Source organism: Gracilinanus agilis, chromosome 2 (genome assembly GCF_016433145.1).
Source record: "Gracilinanus agilis isolate LMUSP501 chromosome 2, AgileGrace, whole genome shotgun sequence".
Lineage (NCBI taxonomy): Eukaryota > Metazoa > Chordata > Mammalia > Didelphimorphia > Didelphidae > Gracilinanus > Gracilinanus agilis.
In genome coordinates this window covers 159,313,673-159,329,836 of record NC_058131.1, presented here as the reverse complement: position 1 = coordinate 159,329,836, position 16,164 = coordinate 159,313,673, and the positions used below count along the sequence as shown (strand labels likewise).

Here is a 16,164-nt window from a genome sequence, read left to right as displayed (position 1 = left end):
GAGAGAGAGAGAGAGAGAGAGAGAGAGAGAGAGAGAGAGAGAGAGAGAGAGAGAGAGAGGAAGGAAACGAAGAGACAGAAGAAAGAGGAGACAGAGACAACGAGGGGGAGGGAGATGCAGAAGGAGGGCAAGCAGAGCCAAGACTTGAGGGCAGGCCAGTCCTCCTTGGCATTCTGAACTCCCCAGAGTCCCTGGGTCCACAGGGAAGAAAAGCAGAAACAGAAAGGGCTATGACCACTTCATGCTTAACTCCTGACTCAGGAAAGATGATTTCTCCCCTTCACCCTAGAGGCACTGCCTGGTCTTGGTACTGAGGGGAGGAACCCTGACTGTCCCCACATATGGCACATTGCCAACTGAGGCGAGTTTCTTTCCTTCCTTCCTTCATTGCCGTGCCCAACAGCTGTTCTCATTTCTCTTTTTGGGGAGGAAGTCATAAAGTGCTTTGAGATCCCTGTAGAGTATGTCTGCATAACTGGACGACCAGCCATTTCCCATCATTCCCAGCTTCTTGCCATCCCTCTCCTCTCTTATCCTCTCCCTCACCCTGGTCCTCTACTCCTCTACTCCCCCCTTCCCCCCACCCCTGCAGTTCCTGGGTCACTCAAACAAGCAGTTCATTGTGCCTGATCCGGCAGCTGAGGCGGCGCCAAGAGCAGGAGCAGGGACAGAGCTGATGGCTGGTGCCCAGGGGAGGAGTCTGCCTCTTGGGGCATCGGGAGCCCAGGTGACACTCCAGACGCCCCTCCCCAGACCTCGACCCCCATCCAGAGCCAGAAGAGACTGGGGCTTCCCGGGCCGATTCTAGTTCTCCCTTGTCCTTTCCCCAAGGGAGAGCCGGTCCCCTGTGGGTCTGTGGGCCCTGGCCACGCTATGCAGTCCCCATACTACAGTCTCCCCCCGGGGCTCAGCCTCAATGACTTCATCCCGGGCCACCTCCAGGCACATACATTACCGCACCGTCAAGGGACGCGGGTGAGTGAGGCCATTCAGAGGGCCAGGGCTGAGAGAGGGCGGACTCGTCCGGCGCTGCGGAAGGGGATCTTGGGAGGACGCGGTTTGGCGGAGGGCTGGGGGCGGCACAAGCGATTTGACTCTGTTTCTTGCGAGGGGGCCCTTTTGCTTCCCGATACCCTCGCCTGGTGGGTTTTTGTTAAGCCCTCGTATCCCCCCACGTGTTCTGGGAACCGACCCCTCCTCCCGAATCGATCCTGAGCTTTCTCCCTTTGCCCCTTCCCCAACCGCAACAGGTGCCGGTGCTGCGGAACGGTGGCTCCAACACGCTCAACTTCCAGTTCCACGATCCGGCCCCCAGGACCGTGTGCAATGGGCGCTCCCCACCGAGGAGAGTCGCCCCAGGTTGGCTTGGCCCAGAGGAAACGTCCCTCTCGTCAGAGATCTTGTCAGAGATCTTGTCAAAGATCCCTCCGACTTCCCCAACTTAACCACTTGCCCATTGCCTTGTTCCTTCCCGAGTCAGACTCTGGAAGGCCAGGTAGACAGTACGGTAGAAGGAAGAGGATATGGGGTCTCCCCTCCTTCTCCCCAGAAGGGATGGCAACAGAATGGCACTCTCCTATATCTGGGACAGGATCCCCTCGGAACCGGCGCGGCTATTGCCTAGATTGGCGCTGCCTTCGGCCTTTGATTCAGACACCCTCAGCACCCTGTATTAAGCACGTTCAGAACCATAGATAGAATGTGTGGACACACACACACACACACACACACACACACACACACACACACACATACATAGAAGGGATACTGAAGGGCATTTCCCTTCATTCCTTACGTGTTCATTTATAGATTTACGGATCTTCATGGAAATAGAGATCCACAAATCCCTGTGAGGCTATTCTAAAGGGCAAAGGTTAAAGGAGAGGGGTGCTGCTCTGACCCAGGGAGGCAGATGTTTTGAGGTCAGGGAGGTAGAAGGGGAAAGAGAGGCATAAAATTAATTGAATCCTTTTGCGACAGGAGGGCACCTTTCATTCTAGATGTCCTCCCCTACTGGGTATTTCCCTCATGGGCATTGCATCAGGGCTTCTCTCCTTGTGTAGACTACTGGGGGCAAAACAGATACTTTCTTCCACTATGGGCCTTTGTCACCCAAGAGAGCAAAGACTCCTAGGGAAGAGAAGACTTCCAGGCCAACACAACTCTGTGGAGGAACTCTATCACCATTGCCCTTTTCCAAAATTGGGCCAGCTTTGGCCCAGCCCTAAGGATGGAGGTCTAATTTTAACCCCCCTCTCCTCCTTTCTCACCCAACACACCTAATTGTATATGGCGGACCTTGAGGCAGGCAGGCCAGTGCCAAAGCTTGGTTGCTGGGGAGCATGGGAATGGAGGGTGAGGATGAAAGTCAACCCCTGAAGTGACTGGTACCTCTCCACCTGAAGGAGGCCTCTCGGGGCTCTCCTGGTCGATGTCCTTGGAACGTGGCTGGATTCTATAGGAGTCTATCAGCCTGGGGAAAGGGAGGCTGTCTAAGGAGTGAGTGGGAATGCCAATCAAGTTACTTGCCTTCATGCTTTAAGTTAAGGGGGATAAAGTAAGAACCTAGCTGGGTGGAGGGTACAAAATCTGATTAGAAAATTCCAATTCCATAAACGAGATCCCCTACCCCAAAGCAGCGACTCTCCCCTCAGAGGAGGAAGGCCATACTAAGAACACTTTTAGGGCTTCACCAATCCCCTCAAATTGTCTCCCACCACCCTCCTCTGAGAGATGGTAAGCAATTTGATCATGAGCCGTTGGATTCACTTTTAAAAAAACAAACATGTGCTAGATGCTCCTTTTATCTGGAGGTAATCAGGTACACTTGTGTGTGTTTAAGTCACAAAATCAAACAAACAGAATGTCATAACTCAGAAAAGATCAGGGGTTACTGTCCTGGAAACCTCAGTGGTGATCGAAGTCTGAGTGTGTGTGTGTGTGTGTGTGTGTGTGTGTGTGTGTGTGTGTGTGTGTGTGTGTAATGGGAGTCAGGAATAACTGACTCACTTCTCCTTAATGTTCTTTTCTCCTCTGCCTCCTAAATGCTACCCACAGATCCTTCTTGGTATCAGACCTGGCCTGTTCCTGAGAGCCAGGTCCCTGGAGGCACTAAGCCACCCGTATCCCAGTGTGCCCCAAACTGGTCAGCCACGTGGACCAAAGGCAGCAAACATCGGGACAAGCGCTGGGTCAAATATGAAGGCATTGGGCCAGTAGATGAGAGTGGCATGCCCATCGCTCCTCGTTCTGTGAGTGCTGGGGGAACTACTGAGGGAGAGAGGAGGATGGGAGAAGGGGCGGGGGACTGACTTTGAGCTCAAAACAAACCTTCATTCTTTTTTTCAGTTGTGTCTGACTTTGTGACCCCATTTAGGGTTTTCTTGGCAAAGATCCTAGAGTGGTTTGCCATTTCCTTCTCCAGCTCATTTTACAGATGAAGAAACTGAGGCAAACAGGGTTAAGTGACTTGTCCTGGGTCACACAGCTAAGCTAGGAAGTTTCCTAAGGCTACATTTGAACTCACACCTGATTCCAAGTCCAGCACTCCATCCTCTGTGACATTTAGCTGTCCCTAAGCTCAGGAATGCCCCATGTCATACATTAAGATTCCAATGTTCTTTCCATGATCTCACACTGATACGTGCCACTCATAGTGGAAAGACTACTGAGTTTGAAGCCAAGGGAGGTCTGGTTTCTGATCCTTATTGTGACTGTAGGTACTTAATTTCATTTCTAAGAACCTCAACGTCTTCATCAAATAAAATGGGGATAACAATACTTGTATGTCTTCTCTGAGTTACGTGAGGAAGGAGCTTTATAAATCTTAAAATTACATATAAAGAGGATCATATTAAAAACCAAACAAGGATTTGTATAGTGATTTAAGCTTTCCAAATCAACCCTGTGAGATAGATGCTATTATTATCCCTATTTTGCAGATTAGGAAACCAGAAAATAAGTGGGGAAGGAGAGAAAAAGAGGAGGGAAGGAGGAAGGGAGAGAGACAGAGACAGAGACAGAGAGAATAGAGAGGGGAGAGAGAGAGAAAGAAAGAAAGAAAGAAAGAGAGAGACAGAGAGACAGAGAGACAGAGACAGAGACAGAGAGAATACAGATGGGAGAGAGAGAGAGAAAGAGAGAGAGAGAGACAGAGAGACAGAGAGAGAGAGACAGAGAGAGACAGAGAGAGAGACAGAGAGAGACAGACAGACAGACAGAGAGAGAATACAGATGGGAGAGAGACAGAGAGAGGAGAGAGGGAGGGAGAGAGAAGGAAAGAGAGAAAGAGAAAGAGGGAGAGAGGGAGGGAGGAGAGAGATTAAATAATTTGAAGAGTGTCAGACACAGTAAGTATTTGAAACAATTCAAACTCAGTTTCTTGAATCTAAGGCTATAGTACTGCCCTCTGTCCACTACATCACCCAACTTCCTTGATTAGAGTTGGCCTCAAAGTAAGGAAGACCTGGATTCAAATTATGCCTCTGACGCTCAGGGGCTCTGTGACTCTGCGGGAGTCACTCTATCTCAGTGCCCCAGGTGACTCTAAGACTACTTTGAAAAGTAGGTGTTGAACTGCTTCCAAACTGAGCTACTGTTTTTTCCTTTACCATCAGCTCAGCAGAGCCCTCCTGGAGGTAGGGCAAGGAAGATTGTCTGACTTTGCTTTCTCTATTCCCAGAGTGTAGGAAGCCCACGAGATTGGTACCGGAAAATGTTCCAGCAGATCCACCAGAAACTTCCAGGTGAGACCCAGTCTTGTCATGACTGATGTATGGGTTGGGGTGGGGGTGGCTGCTAAGATAAGAGAAGTCTTCCTCTAAGAGAAAGCAAACGGATCTGTCCATTTTTTTTTAAACCCTTACCTTCAGTCTTAGGATCAATACTAAGAAGGCCAGCTAGGTTACTCAGTGGTTAGAGAGCCAGACCTGGCATCAGGACGTCCTGGGTTCAAATCTGACCTCAGACACTTCCCAGCTGGGAGACCCTGGGCAAACCACTTAATTGTGCCTCCTTTTTCTCATCAAATGAAGTGGAGAAGGAAATGGAAAACCTCTCCATTATCTTTGCCAAGAAAACCCAAAATGGGGTCACAAAGAGTCAGACATGACCAAAAAGACTTAACAAGAACAATAAAAGAGCCAATTGAGCGGCCAGACCCAGAGAGTAGAAAATATTGGTCCACTGCAGTGTTGGATACTAGAAAAATCGCTGGATTTATAGTTAGAAGACTGGGTTTAAATCCTGCCTCAGATCCTTTCTAACCATATGACCCTGGGCAAGTCACTTAAACTTCTTCCTGCCTCAGTTTCTCCATCTTTAAATTAGAGATTATAGCGTGGATCATTGTGAGTATAAAATGATAGGATATGTGAAATGCATTGCAAACCCTAAAACATTATTAATATGATGGCTATTGTTATTATTATCTTTATTATTATTAGAAAGCTATCTCCAGTAGAGTTCCCCAGTGTTGTGACTTGGATAAAGGCATAGGTGATTCAAAGAGAGCTTGACTCTAGTGAGATGAAATTTAAAAGAAGTCAATGTAAAAGCTTCTAAAATGTTACCTTCCTCAACACAAGATTGCAAGCCCCAGATGCATCAATAGATGAGACCGCCGCCAAGAAAGCCGAGGTCATCTTAGCCCAAATTAAGAGAAGCTCAGTGTCTGGGGGAGGGCTGACGGACCCTCCACTCTGCCATGATGAGACGACATCCGTCTGCTGCAGGGTGCTCATTTCTGGGGACTGCATTTTAGGAAGGACGTTTTTTAAAATGAAAACATTTTTTCCAGATTAGATGTCGATACAGTTTTAAATTATTTTCTGACATTTTGCCATCCGTGCTCTCTCTTTCCCTTCCCGGCTCCTGCCTTCTCAAGACAGCAGGTGTTATGGCATCAGCTGTACATGTGCCATCATACAATATATATTTCCATAGGAAGGAAATTGATAGGCCAAAGGGCATCTGGAAGAAGACAACCAGCGTGGTTTGTGCCATTTGAGGATTGGTTGAGGACATCTGGGATAGAGATAGCTTGGAGAAGAAGAGGCATAAGAGGACATGGTATCTGCCTTCAAGGATTTGAAGGACTACCAGTCTGTCAAGAAGCATTGAAGGGGGTATTGGGAGGGGCTCAGTGGATTGAGAGCCAGACCTAGAGATGGGAGTTCCTGGGTTCAAATCTGGCCTTACATACTTCTTCCTTGCTGTGTGACCCTGGGCAAATCACCTAACCCCCATTGTCTAGCCCTTACAACTCTTCTGCTTTGGAACCAATACATAATATTGATTCTAAGGCAGAATACTTTTAAACCCTTATCTTCTGTCTTAGAATCAATACTTGCCACAAAAGAGTGGCTAGGGCTAGGCAATTGGAGTTAAGTGACTAGGTCAAAGAACAGATTTGAACTCAAGACCTCTGGTCTCCAAGCCTGGCTTTCTATCTACTGAGGCACCTGGCTACTCCTTAACAAGCACTTATTGGGGCCAGCTGGGTAGCTCAGTGGATTGAGAGCCAGACCTAGAGACAGAGGTCCTAGGTTCAAATCTGGCCTCAGACACTTCCCAGCTGTGTGACCCTGGGCAAGTCATTTGACCCCCATTGCCCACCCTTACCACTCTGCCACTAAGGAACCAATACACAGAAGTTAAGGGTTTAAAAAAAAACACCAAGCACTTATTAAAGCAATGCAATGATCCAGGACAATTCTGAGGGGCTTAAGAGAAAGAACGCTATTCACATCCAGAGAAAGAACTGTAGGAGTAGAAACACAGAAGAAAAACATCTGATTGACCTCTTGTTTATATGAGCATATGATCTGGGGTTTGGGTTTTAATAGATTATCCACTTATAAAAATAAACAATATGGAAATAAGTTTGGAGTGATAATACATGTATAACCCAGTGAAATTGCTTGTCAGCTCTGGGAGGGGAGAAGGAAGAGAGGAGGAGAGAAAATGTATCATGTAACCATGGGGGAAATTTTTTAAAATTAAAGAATAAAAAAAAGCACACATTAAGTGCCTGATATGTGTCACACACTGTACTAAACCCTTAAAGAAAGGCAAAAAAGACAGTTCCTGCTCTTGAGGAGCTTGAAATCTAATGGGTTCTGTCACGTTGAAGAAGGAATGTAGACAGACTGCTTAGCCCCAGAGAATAAAACTAGGAGTTGAATGGAATGTGCAAAATGGCAATGAGGCATTTAGGACAATCAATAGAAGGCATGTTGGACCTGGAGTCAGAAAGACTTGAGTTCTGATCCAGCCTCAGACATTTCCTGGCTATGTTACCCAGCAGGTCATTTAACCTCTGCCTCAGTTTCCTCAACTGTAAAATGGGAATGATAATAGCCCTGCCTCCCTGGATTGTTCTAAGGATCTAACGAGGTATTTGTAAAGCACTCGGCAGAGCACCTGGCACCTAGAAGGCACTTAATAAAAATTAGCTATTATTGTGATTATTATCTATGAGCACAGATCTTGGATACGGGTGTATTCTGTTGTATTGTAGAAAGACTAGATGTCCCCTCCAAACATCAGTCTGTGATTCTGTAAGGTTCCAGTGGAGATCCAAGCTCCATCTTGATGTGGCAAGGAAATACTGACCTCCTCTTCCTTGGGGAGACTCATGACTGGGCCACTCCGTTCCCCTACCTGGTCTTTTTTTTTTTTTTTTTTTAAACCCTTAACTTCTGTGTATTGACTTTATAGGTGGAAGATTGGTAAGGGTAGGCAATGGGAGTCAAGTGACTTGCCCAGGGTCACACAGCTGGGAAGTGGCTGAGGCTGGATTTGAACCTAGGACCTCCCCTCTCTAGGCCTGGCTCTCAATCCACTGAGCTACCCAGCTGCCCCATCCCCCCTACCTGGTCTTAATGTGTGGTCCTTTCAAGGCCTTCAGGACAGGTGGAATAGGTGGTTGATTTTCTGTGCCTAGAATTCCATCATTCATTATTCATTCCTTTATGGAAAAACTAGCTCTGCCTTGAAGTCCTCATTCAAAATTGAAATATCAGAAGTAGCCACTTTGGGCAGCACTAACTTAGGGCACTCAGTGGATTGAGAGTTAAGCCCAGAGAGGGGGTGTTGTCCTGGGTTCAAATTTGATCTCAGACACTTGCTAGCTGTATGACCCTGGAAAAGGCACTTAATCTCAATTTTCTAGCCTTTACTAGCTCTTCTGCCTTGGAACTAATACTTGGTCCTGATTCCAAGACCTAAGGTAAAGGGTTTTTGTTGTTGTTGTTGTTTGTTTGTTTGTTTGTTTTTAACCCTTACCTTCTCTTTTAGGATCAATACTGTGTATTGGTTCTAAGGCAGAAGAGTGGTAAGGGCTAGGCAATGGGGGTCAAGTGACTTGCCCAGGGTCACACAGCTGGGAAGTGTCTGAGGTCACATTTGAACCCAGGACCTCTGGTTTCTAGGCCTGGCTCTCCATCCACTGAGCCACTCAGCTGCCCCCAAGGTAAAGGTTTTTAAGAAAGAAAAAAGTGGGAAGGGGTCATCAACAAGAAAGACTCTCCCTGATCTGGCCATTTTGCTTACAAGAGGGACAGGTGGGTGGGTATGAGGAGAGAGGGGGGAAATCTCTGGTTGCCTGGAGGGGCTCCAGAGTCATTGGATACCCAAAGCATTTCCAGACCTCCTAGGAGCTGCCCTCCTAATTCCTCCCCTTCCTCTAGACATTCTTCTGGGCCTGACTCATTCCCCCACCCCCTAAAGGGGAGGGGAGGGCCCCTGGGACGGGAGAGGGGTTGAGGCTGAGGTTAGAGAGCCATGACCTGCTTCTTCTCTTTTTCCAGAGCTGCAGCTGGACTGGACTTTTGAGGAGCGAGGCAAAGGTGAGACAGGGCACCCCAAGAACTGGTCCTGGAGGCTGGCCCCCCTCCTCCCTGCTCCGTAGTCTGGCTTCTCTCAGGACAGGGAACTCACTCCTGCCTGAGCCCAAATCTCTCTCCCCGGTCAGGGTTTCACGTGTCTACTCTGTGACGTCAGAATCTTTTCAGAACCCGGGAAATGACCCATCAGGGTTCCTTTCCCCAGTTCCCGTTTTTTTTTTCCCTTGAGTATTCCTGGCCCAGAGCCTCTGCTAGCCCCTTTTTGTCTCTGTTCTCCATCCTTTCTAGACTCTGGGCATCTGGGGCCACACTTGAGAACTGCCCCTCAGAGGAGTCCCTTCTCTCCCCCCATCAGGTGAGTGCATGCTGGGATTGGGGGAGGGAGCTCCTGAGGCTCGGAGCTTGGCGGGCGGATGTGTGCTGCTAAGAAAGGTCTTCATTCTCCTCCACCATCCATTCCTGGGCCATTGGAGGCCAGAGCCTTAGCGATGGCGCCAGCCCCACAATGGGTGGTCCATCCCTGTAGTGGACCGGCTCCCTCTGGTGGCCACTTGGGGGAGGCACGTCCAAAAAGCTCAAGTTAAGGAAAATGTGCCCAGCTTTGAGCTGAAAGAGAAGCAAACTCTAAACTCTCCGGCAAAAATCCAAACTGAAAAGGGACCTTCGAGGCCATCAAACCCAATCCCCTCTTTTGATATATGAGGAAACTGGAGCAGAGAGTTTAAGAGATCTGCCCAGGGCCACAGAGCAAGGAAATACGGGAGGCGGAATTTGAACCTGGGACATCCTGAGCCCAAGTCTAGCACTCTGTGTATGCGACTTCCTCGTGGGGCTCACAGGGCGATGGAAGGGTGAGACACATACACATATAGTGAATAACTATAATACAAATAAAACGGTGATTCTTCAGATCTCATGTCCCCTCTCCCAGCCCAGTCGAATTCTAAGCCCCTCCGATGACTAACCTCAAAGCAAAGAGTTAAGCTGGAAGCAGCCTCTCCTCAGTGCCTCCACTGACTGACAGAATACAGTTGGGCTTGTTTCTGCAAAGCCAGGCCAGGTGGCAGAACTCACGTCACCGGTCCCTGGGATCTTGGCACACCTGCCTTGTCATCGTGGGTCACCCCTAAGCAAGACTTGAGCTCCTTGTTTTCTCTGAACAGGAATCTGGACGTTCTCGTTTTATTTTATTTTATTTTATTTTATTTGTTTTATTTTATTTTATTTTATTTTATTCTATTCTATTTTATTTTAAATTTAATTTCATTTTATTTGGAGGTTCTCATTTTAACCTCAGCCACCTCCCTCTGTCTCCCCTCAACCTGGAAACCTCATTTCTAAATAGATCTCCCAAAAACAATTTGAAACATGGTGTGGCTGATGTGGAGGGATGAGGGTAAGGTATGGAGGGCAGTGTAAGAAGAGAGGTTAAACATTAAATTCCTGGCCTTACCTTTGGATGAGTTTGGCTATGGGAGAGGAGTTGTATCAGGTGACCAGCCAGGGGACAGTCACGATCTGACCGTTCATGGGAGCAGGGGCTCCCCGCCCTACCCCAGCCCACCCAAGCAAATAAAGCCACTGCATTTTTTATTCGGTGGTCAGGATTATTCTTAATCGCTCTTGCTGTAAGCATCATCTGGGACTCATCATGGAGTTTCCTTAGGTGTGGCTTCTTCAGTTGTTATTTTTCAGTCATTTCAGTCATATCTGACTCTGTGACCCCATTTGGGGCAAAAATACTGGATTGGTTTTCCGTGTCCTTCTGCAGTTCATTTTACAGATGAGGAAACTAAGGCAAACAGCGTTAAGTCAGGGTCCCAAAGCTAGTACGTGTCTGAGGCCAGATTTGAACTCAGAAAGATTTGAGCCTTCTCAGCTCTTTATCCACTGTGCCATCCTGCTGCCTCTAGTTTCAGTTGTTACTGGACTGGTCACATTGATATATGGCTAGAGACCTATTAATAGCCTGGTGAACTGGCCACCCGCTTAGCTATCTGATCAAACTTCTGATTCAGCGGAACCTGCTAGAGCCCATTTGGAAGCCCATAAACCAGAAGCTAGTTGTAGAAACAGCTTTGTGTTACCTTGGACTAGTCATTTCTCCCCTTTTTATTTCAGGTTCCCCATGTATAAAATTAAAGGCCTGGATGCCATGATTTTTAAAAAATCCTTACCTTAATTCATTAATACTAAGTATCTTTTCCAAGGCAGAAGGTCAGTAAAGCTTAGGCAATGGGGGTTAAGTGACTTGCTAGGAAGTATCTGAGGCCAAATTTGAACCCAGGGCCTCCTGTCTCCAGGTCTGGCCCTCTATTCACTGAACCTCGAAGCTGCCCTTGAATTTCATGATTGCCTCCCAGCTTTGGTATTCTTTGGTTCTGGAAAAACAGGCAAATATGGGGTTCTGGCCAACTAAAGGAAATGCTAAAGGATTTGTTCCATGCTAAAGGAAATGTCAGCAGCACTCAGACTCACCCAAGTCAAGTCACCTTGAGGAAGAGACAACTTCTAGAATTCTAGAATGTCAGAGCTCTGAGGAACTTGCAGAGTGTCAAATTCAGCTCTCTCACTTTCCACATGGAGAAACAGAATTAAAGAGGGGAAATAGCATTAACAGGATGATGGATTCTGAGCTAGAAGAGCACTCGGTGGCCATCTAATAAAGGAAATGATATTTATTGGGCACTTATTCTGTGCCAGGCACTGTATGAAACCCTGGGGATTCAAATAACAAAGGAAGAAAGACACCCTTGTTTTACAGATTAGATTAAGTGATTTGCCCGACATCATCCAAGTATTGAAGGACAAAGTCACGATTTGAACCTCGATCCCTAGAAATCAGGACTCCCCGCTCCAGCCATCTTTCCACCATACTGCCTGACTTTCCAAATTCCAATTCCAAAGCTCTTCCTACTTCATCATGTTCACCTTCTAACAAAACAAAGTGGGTCTGTTAATTTTTGACCTTAATGTTGGATATTTGTCATATGTAGGTGAAAACTTAATTAAATTGATTTATCAAAAACAACAACAACAACAACAAAACCAGCCAAGCAAAAAAAAAAAATCACATAGTAATGATGAGAGCAAATGGATAAGTTCCCCTGCCTAGGGCTGAAAACCTCTGGCAGAGAAGCTTCTGGGCACTTGAGGGAATGATTCAGGGCTGTGTGGTTGGTAGGAGCTAAGCGAGGCAGGCAGGAAGGAAGCAAGTTTTTATTAAGCACCTGTTGTGTGCCAGACACTGTGCTAAAAACTTTACAAACATTATCTCAAGGCAGCTAGGTGGCTCAATGGATTGAGAGCCAAGCCTAAAGACAGGAGGTCTTGGGTTCAAATTTGGCCTCAGACACTTCCCAGCTGTGTGACCCTGGGCAAGTCACTTAACCTCCATTGCCTAGCCCTTACTGCTTTTCTGCCTTGGAGCCAATACACAGTATTGATTCCAAGATGGAAGGGTTAAAAAAAAGAATAAAAAAAAAAAATAAAAATATATCTCATTTGATCTTCATTACAACCCTGGGAGGTAGATGCTATTATCATCCCTATTTTACAGTTGAAGCAACTGAGGCAGACAGAGGTGACTGGCTCCAGGAGAAAGCCCTGGGACTGGAGTTAGGAAGACTTGAGTTCAAATATAGCCTCAGACATTTCCAGCAGTATGACCCTGGGCAAGTGAGGGATGGCCTCAGCACGTCCTGGTGCAAAGGAGGCTGAATAAAATGCTTATTATCTTTCCCTCCCTCACCATTGCATCACGTGGCTGGTGGTCTTCTGAGCCCCGAATGAGATCTATGGAGGTTGGGGAGAAAGTTGGCTGCCTGTAAGGAAAGGATTTGAAGCTGCGAAGAAGAGAAAGCAGCTCCCTCTCCCTGGACCAGACTCAGCCATATTCCAAGAAAGCAATAACTGTCCCTCCCTTGTCTAGGAGGGGCTTCAAGGATCCTAAAGAAGGGGCTGGGAACATCTTCAGCTGTAAGCCCAGAACCTCAGCTCTCCTGCAGTCAAGACCTCAGGTATACACCCCTCCAACAACCTCCTCCTGTGCCCACCGGAGCCTCTGAAAGCCCAGACAGTGCTTGGAATAACATCCGTGATGTTCAGCACTGGCCATGCCAGGTTCTGGTGACGGGCTTTTAGGCTCCACTTCTGGATGAGCCAGGCCATCTGCGGGATGGGGGGGCTTTCTTCAGATCGCACGATTCTGCGCCCAGGTCGCTCCACTTGAGTTCTTACCCTCTGCTTCCTCATCCAGGTGGTCAGGTACCAGAAGAAAGCTGAAGATATCTGGACGGAAGACTCCTGGAAGCAGTTTTTGCAAGAACTAGAGACAGGACAGAAGGTAAGGGAACATCTCCTGGGATGGAGAGTTAGAAGTGGGGGCTGCCCTTAGCCAGGGCTGCTTAGGCAGAGGGCAAGTTCAAAAGGGGCCTCAAAGGGAAGAGCCTGGGAACTGTCCCATTCCTAATCCCTTTGATCTGACCTGACCTGACCTACCCCTCAGCCCAAGAAGTCATTGGTGGATGAACCTGCTGAGAAGCCCTCTTTACCAATTGAGGTGAGTGCTGGGGGGGGAAGGGGGGGGCTGGCACCAGTGGGAGGGGGAAGGAGGGTAGGGCAGGAGAGGGATGGTTTAGATGCTGGGTTTGGGGGGAGGGTAGAGAAAAGGGCAAAAGGTGGTAAAAGATTCGGGCAAGACTTTCCTCACCAGACCCAAAGGAGCTAATTCTAGGTCGCCATTTTGCAAAGAGGTCTCCTTCCAGCCCATAGATCAATCAACAAGAACTCCAGTGCCCAGAACAGTGGTAGACACTAATTGAGATTCAAATGAGAACACAGGGCCCTTTACCTCAAAGAGGTCAAAGTCTAATTAGGGAGCAATGAACAAACCTGAAAAAAGGTTGTGAATGTGTTGCTCAGTCAAAATATTTTTATTTGGAGTCAGAGAACTGGATCCCCAGTTCTTCTGGCTACTGCCTGTGTGTGCCTGGCCAAATCCCTTAACCTCTCTGGTTCTCAGTTTCTTCATCTCTAAAAGAAGGGGTTGGACCAGATAACCTCCAAAGTCTCTTTTAGATCTATATAACTGTTCCTGTGACTTAGGAGCTAAATTGTTTCTTCATGAAAATGTCACAGGAAATCAAGAAAGGAAGAGATCACCCATTAGCAAATTAAAAAACCCTTTAGAAATGTCTTTATTTTATTATGCTATTTTTTTGTTTTGCAAAGGAAATGAATTTTTAAAAAAGCTAATTATTTATAACTTCAAAATATAATTTATATACTCATTCTGTAGCTACTAGTTTATTAAATGAATTTGTAATAAAATACATATAAGGAAATTATAGCTATGCATATGTTCATAAAAAAATAATATTGTATCATTATAGTGGAGAAAATTATATTCTAGGTGAGAACAACCTCTAATGAGGCTAGTAGAATGATCTTGGGCAAGTCACTTTTCTTTAAGCTAGAGTTTTCTCTGAAAAATGAGAGGGTTGCATTAGATTAGAAGTTCTTAAGCCTTTTCTTGTGTTATGGACCTATTTGGCATTCTGGTGAATTCTACAGGCCTCTTCTAAGGAACATGTTTTTAGTGTATAAAATAAAATATGTGGGATTTCTAAAGGAGACATTATATTGAAATGCCAGTTATCAAAATATTTAAAAAGCAGGTTCCCCAAAGGAGATTAGGAACCCTCTGAATTAGACTATTTCTAGGGTGCCTTCAAGCTCTGCGAATGATCATGGATCAGTGACTTCGCTGATTAAAGCAGAGGGTACATATTGGGGAATAGATGGAGAATTAGAAGAAAAGCCCCTACCATTTTTTAAAACAAACCCTGCTATCAAGGTAGGCAAATTGGAAGTTTGATCGGATTGCTTGGACACACCTTATTTTCCTTAAAATGGCCCTTTCAATTCTGGGCCAGAAGGAAATGCATGTGTGTGTTCCTACAGTATATGTTGGGAGGGAGTAGAGCAGAGGGCAGATACTACAAAAGGAAAACTCAGGGCTTTAGATGGTGATGTAGTAGAAAATTAGGAGTCCTTAAGTTGGAGAATAACTTGCTAAAAGTAAGAGTTTGAAAAAGTTAGATAATAATTGTCTGGTAGGAGTATGGTGTTCAATTGGTTTGGATTCATCATGACTCCATTTGGGGATTTCCTTCTTCAGCTCATTTTACAGATGAGGAAACTGAGACAAATAGGGTTATGTGACTTTGCCAGGATCACACAGCTAGTAAATGTCATAGGCTAGATTTGAATTCAGGAAGCCTAGTTTTCCTGAGAGCAGATCGTGCTCTATCCCATATCTAGATAGGATTAAAGAAGTAAGAACTAGCAACTGGGGAGGCCAAAGCTTTTAGTAATTCAGGTGTGAGCCATCCACCTTCCTTGGGTCCTAGGAGGCTTCTTTATAGGGGGTGGGAGGGGTGTCTGCAAACACTGGAGGGCCTGTTTAAGTAGCATCTCATCATGCTCTGAACCTGGGTCCCTAAAGGAAAACTGACTGCCTGGACACGGTGTGTCCGTTCCTCTAGCAAGGATGCCTTGTGATCACCTGGCTTTTAGAGTTGGTGAGGGGATACTGCTGCTAGGGGGTGGGCCCTAGTGTGTTTCCTGGGGACCCCAGCCCCTTTGCCCCATCAGATCTTACTGGAGAGAGAGCTGGCCAGGCTGAATGAGGAGCTGGACAAAGACATGCGAGCCATCGAGATGAGGCTGCCTCCCTACCAGGTACCCTCCCTTCCGGGACCCTGGCACGGGCCGGCGGGGAGAATGACCGGCATGAGAGGGGAGCGAGGATGGAAGGTGGGAAGGGACTGTGGAGTCTAGCTAGTCCTGCAGGTGGAGAGTGGAGCAGTGATGTCCGGGAGGGTCTCCTCTGCTCCGCGGGCCTCAGTATCCTTATTTGTAAAATAAGCAGGTTGGATTGGACGATCTCCAAGGCCCCTTCCAGTTTATAAATCTACCTGAGGCTGTCCCGGTCCCCTGGGGAGGCCCTGCCCCTCGCCCCCCACCCCGCCTCCGCAGCGCCCTCATTCAGTGGGTGTCACTTCGGCCGAGGTCTAGGACTGCCTGCTTGTGTCTCCCTTTCTTTCCTCCGTCAGCCAGTCTCTGCTTCTCTTTTCCCTTTCCCAGCCATCCCTCTTTCCGTCCTGTCCGCTCCGGTCCTGCGCGGGCCGGTTTTGCGCGCTCCACTCCCATTCTCCTGTCCGATCTACTCCTCTAGCGAGTCACATACGAGGATAGGCTGTAGGACCCTGCGTCCACCCCGTCCCCCGCTTCCTCCCCCCCCCCCCCCCGCGCC

At 47.3% G+C, this 16,164-nt stretch overlaps 1 protein-coding gene across 1 annotated transcript; it reads left to right on the top strand.

Moving 5' to 3' along the window:
* The first annotated feature begins 70 nt into the window (after positions 1–70).
* Positions 71–16,106, top strand: SORBS3 (sorbin and SH3 domain containing 3). The gene is made up of 12 exons (XM_044659527.1): positions 71–727; positions 832–975; positions 1,251–1,359; positions 3,058–3,251; positions 4,682–4,745; positions 8,811–8,849; positions 9,135–9,201; positions 12,778–12,865; positions 13,105–13,191; positions 13,354–13,407; positions 15,504–15,665; positions 15,996–16,106. The coding sequence occupies exons 1-12, from the start codon at positions 677–679 to the stop codon at positions 16,104–16,106; spliced, it is 1,170 nt and encodes a 389-aa protein (XP_044515462.1). The 5' UTR covers positions 71–676.
* The last annotated feature ends 58 nt before the right edge of the window (positions 16,107–16,164 follow it).

What these genes read in the sequence shown, in the direction of transcription:
- SORBS3 (XM_044659527.1), top strand. Translation starts at nt 677, where the DNA reads ATGGCTGGTGCCCAGGGGAGGAGTCTGCCTCTTGGGGCATCGGGAGCC. An exon ending in TTGGGGCATCGGGAGCCCAG is followed by an intron (nt 728 to 831) that starts GTGACACTCCAG and finishes CCTTTCCCCAAG; the next exon opens with GGAGAGCCGGTCCCCTGTGG. An exon ending in AGCCCTCTTTACCAATTGAG is followed by an intron (nt 13,408 to 15,503) that starts GTGAGTGCTGGG and finishes TTGCCCCATCAG; the next exon opens with ATCTTACTGGAGAGAGAGCT.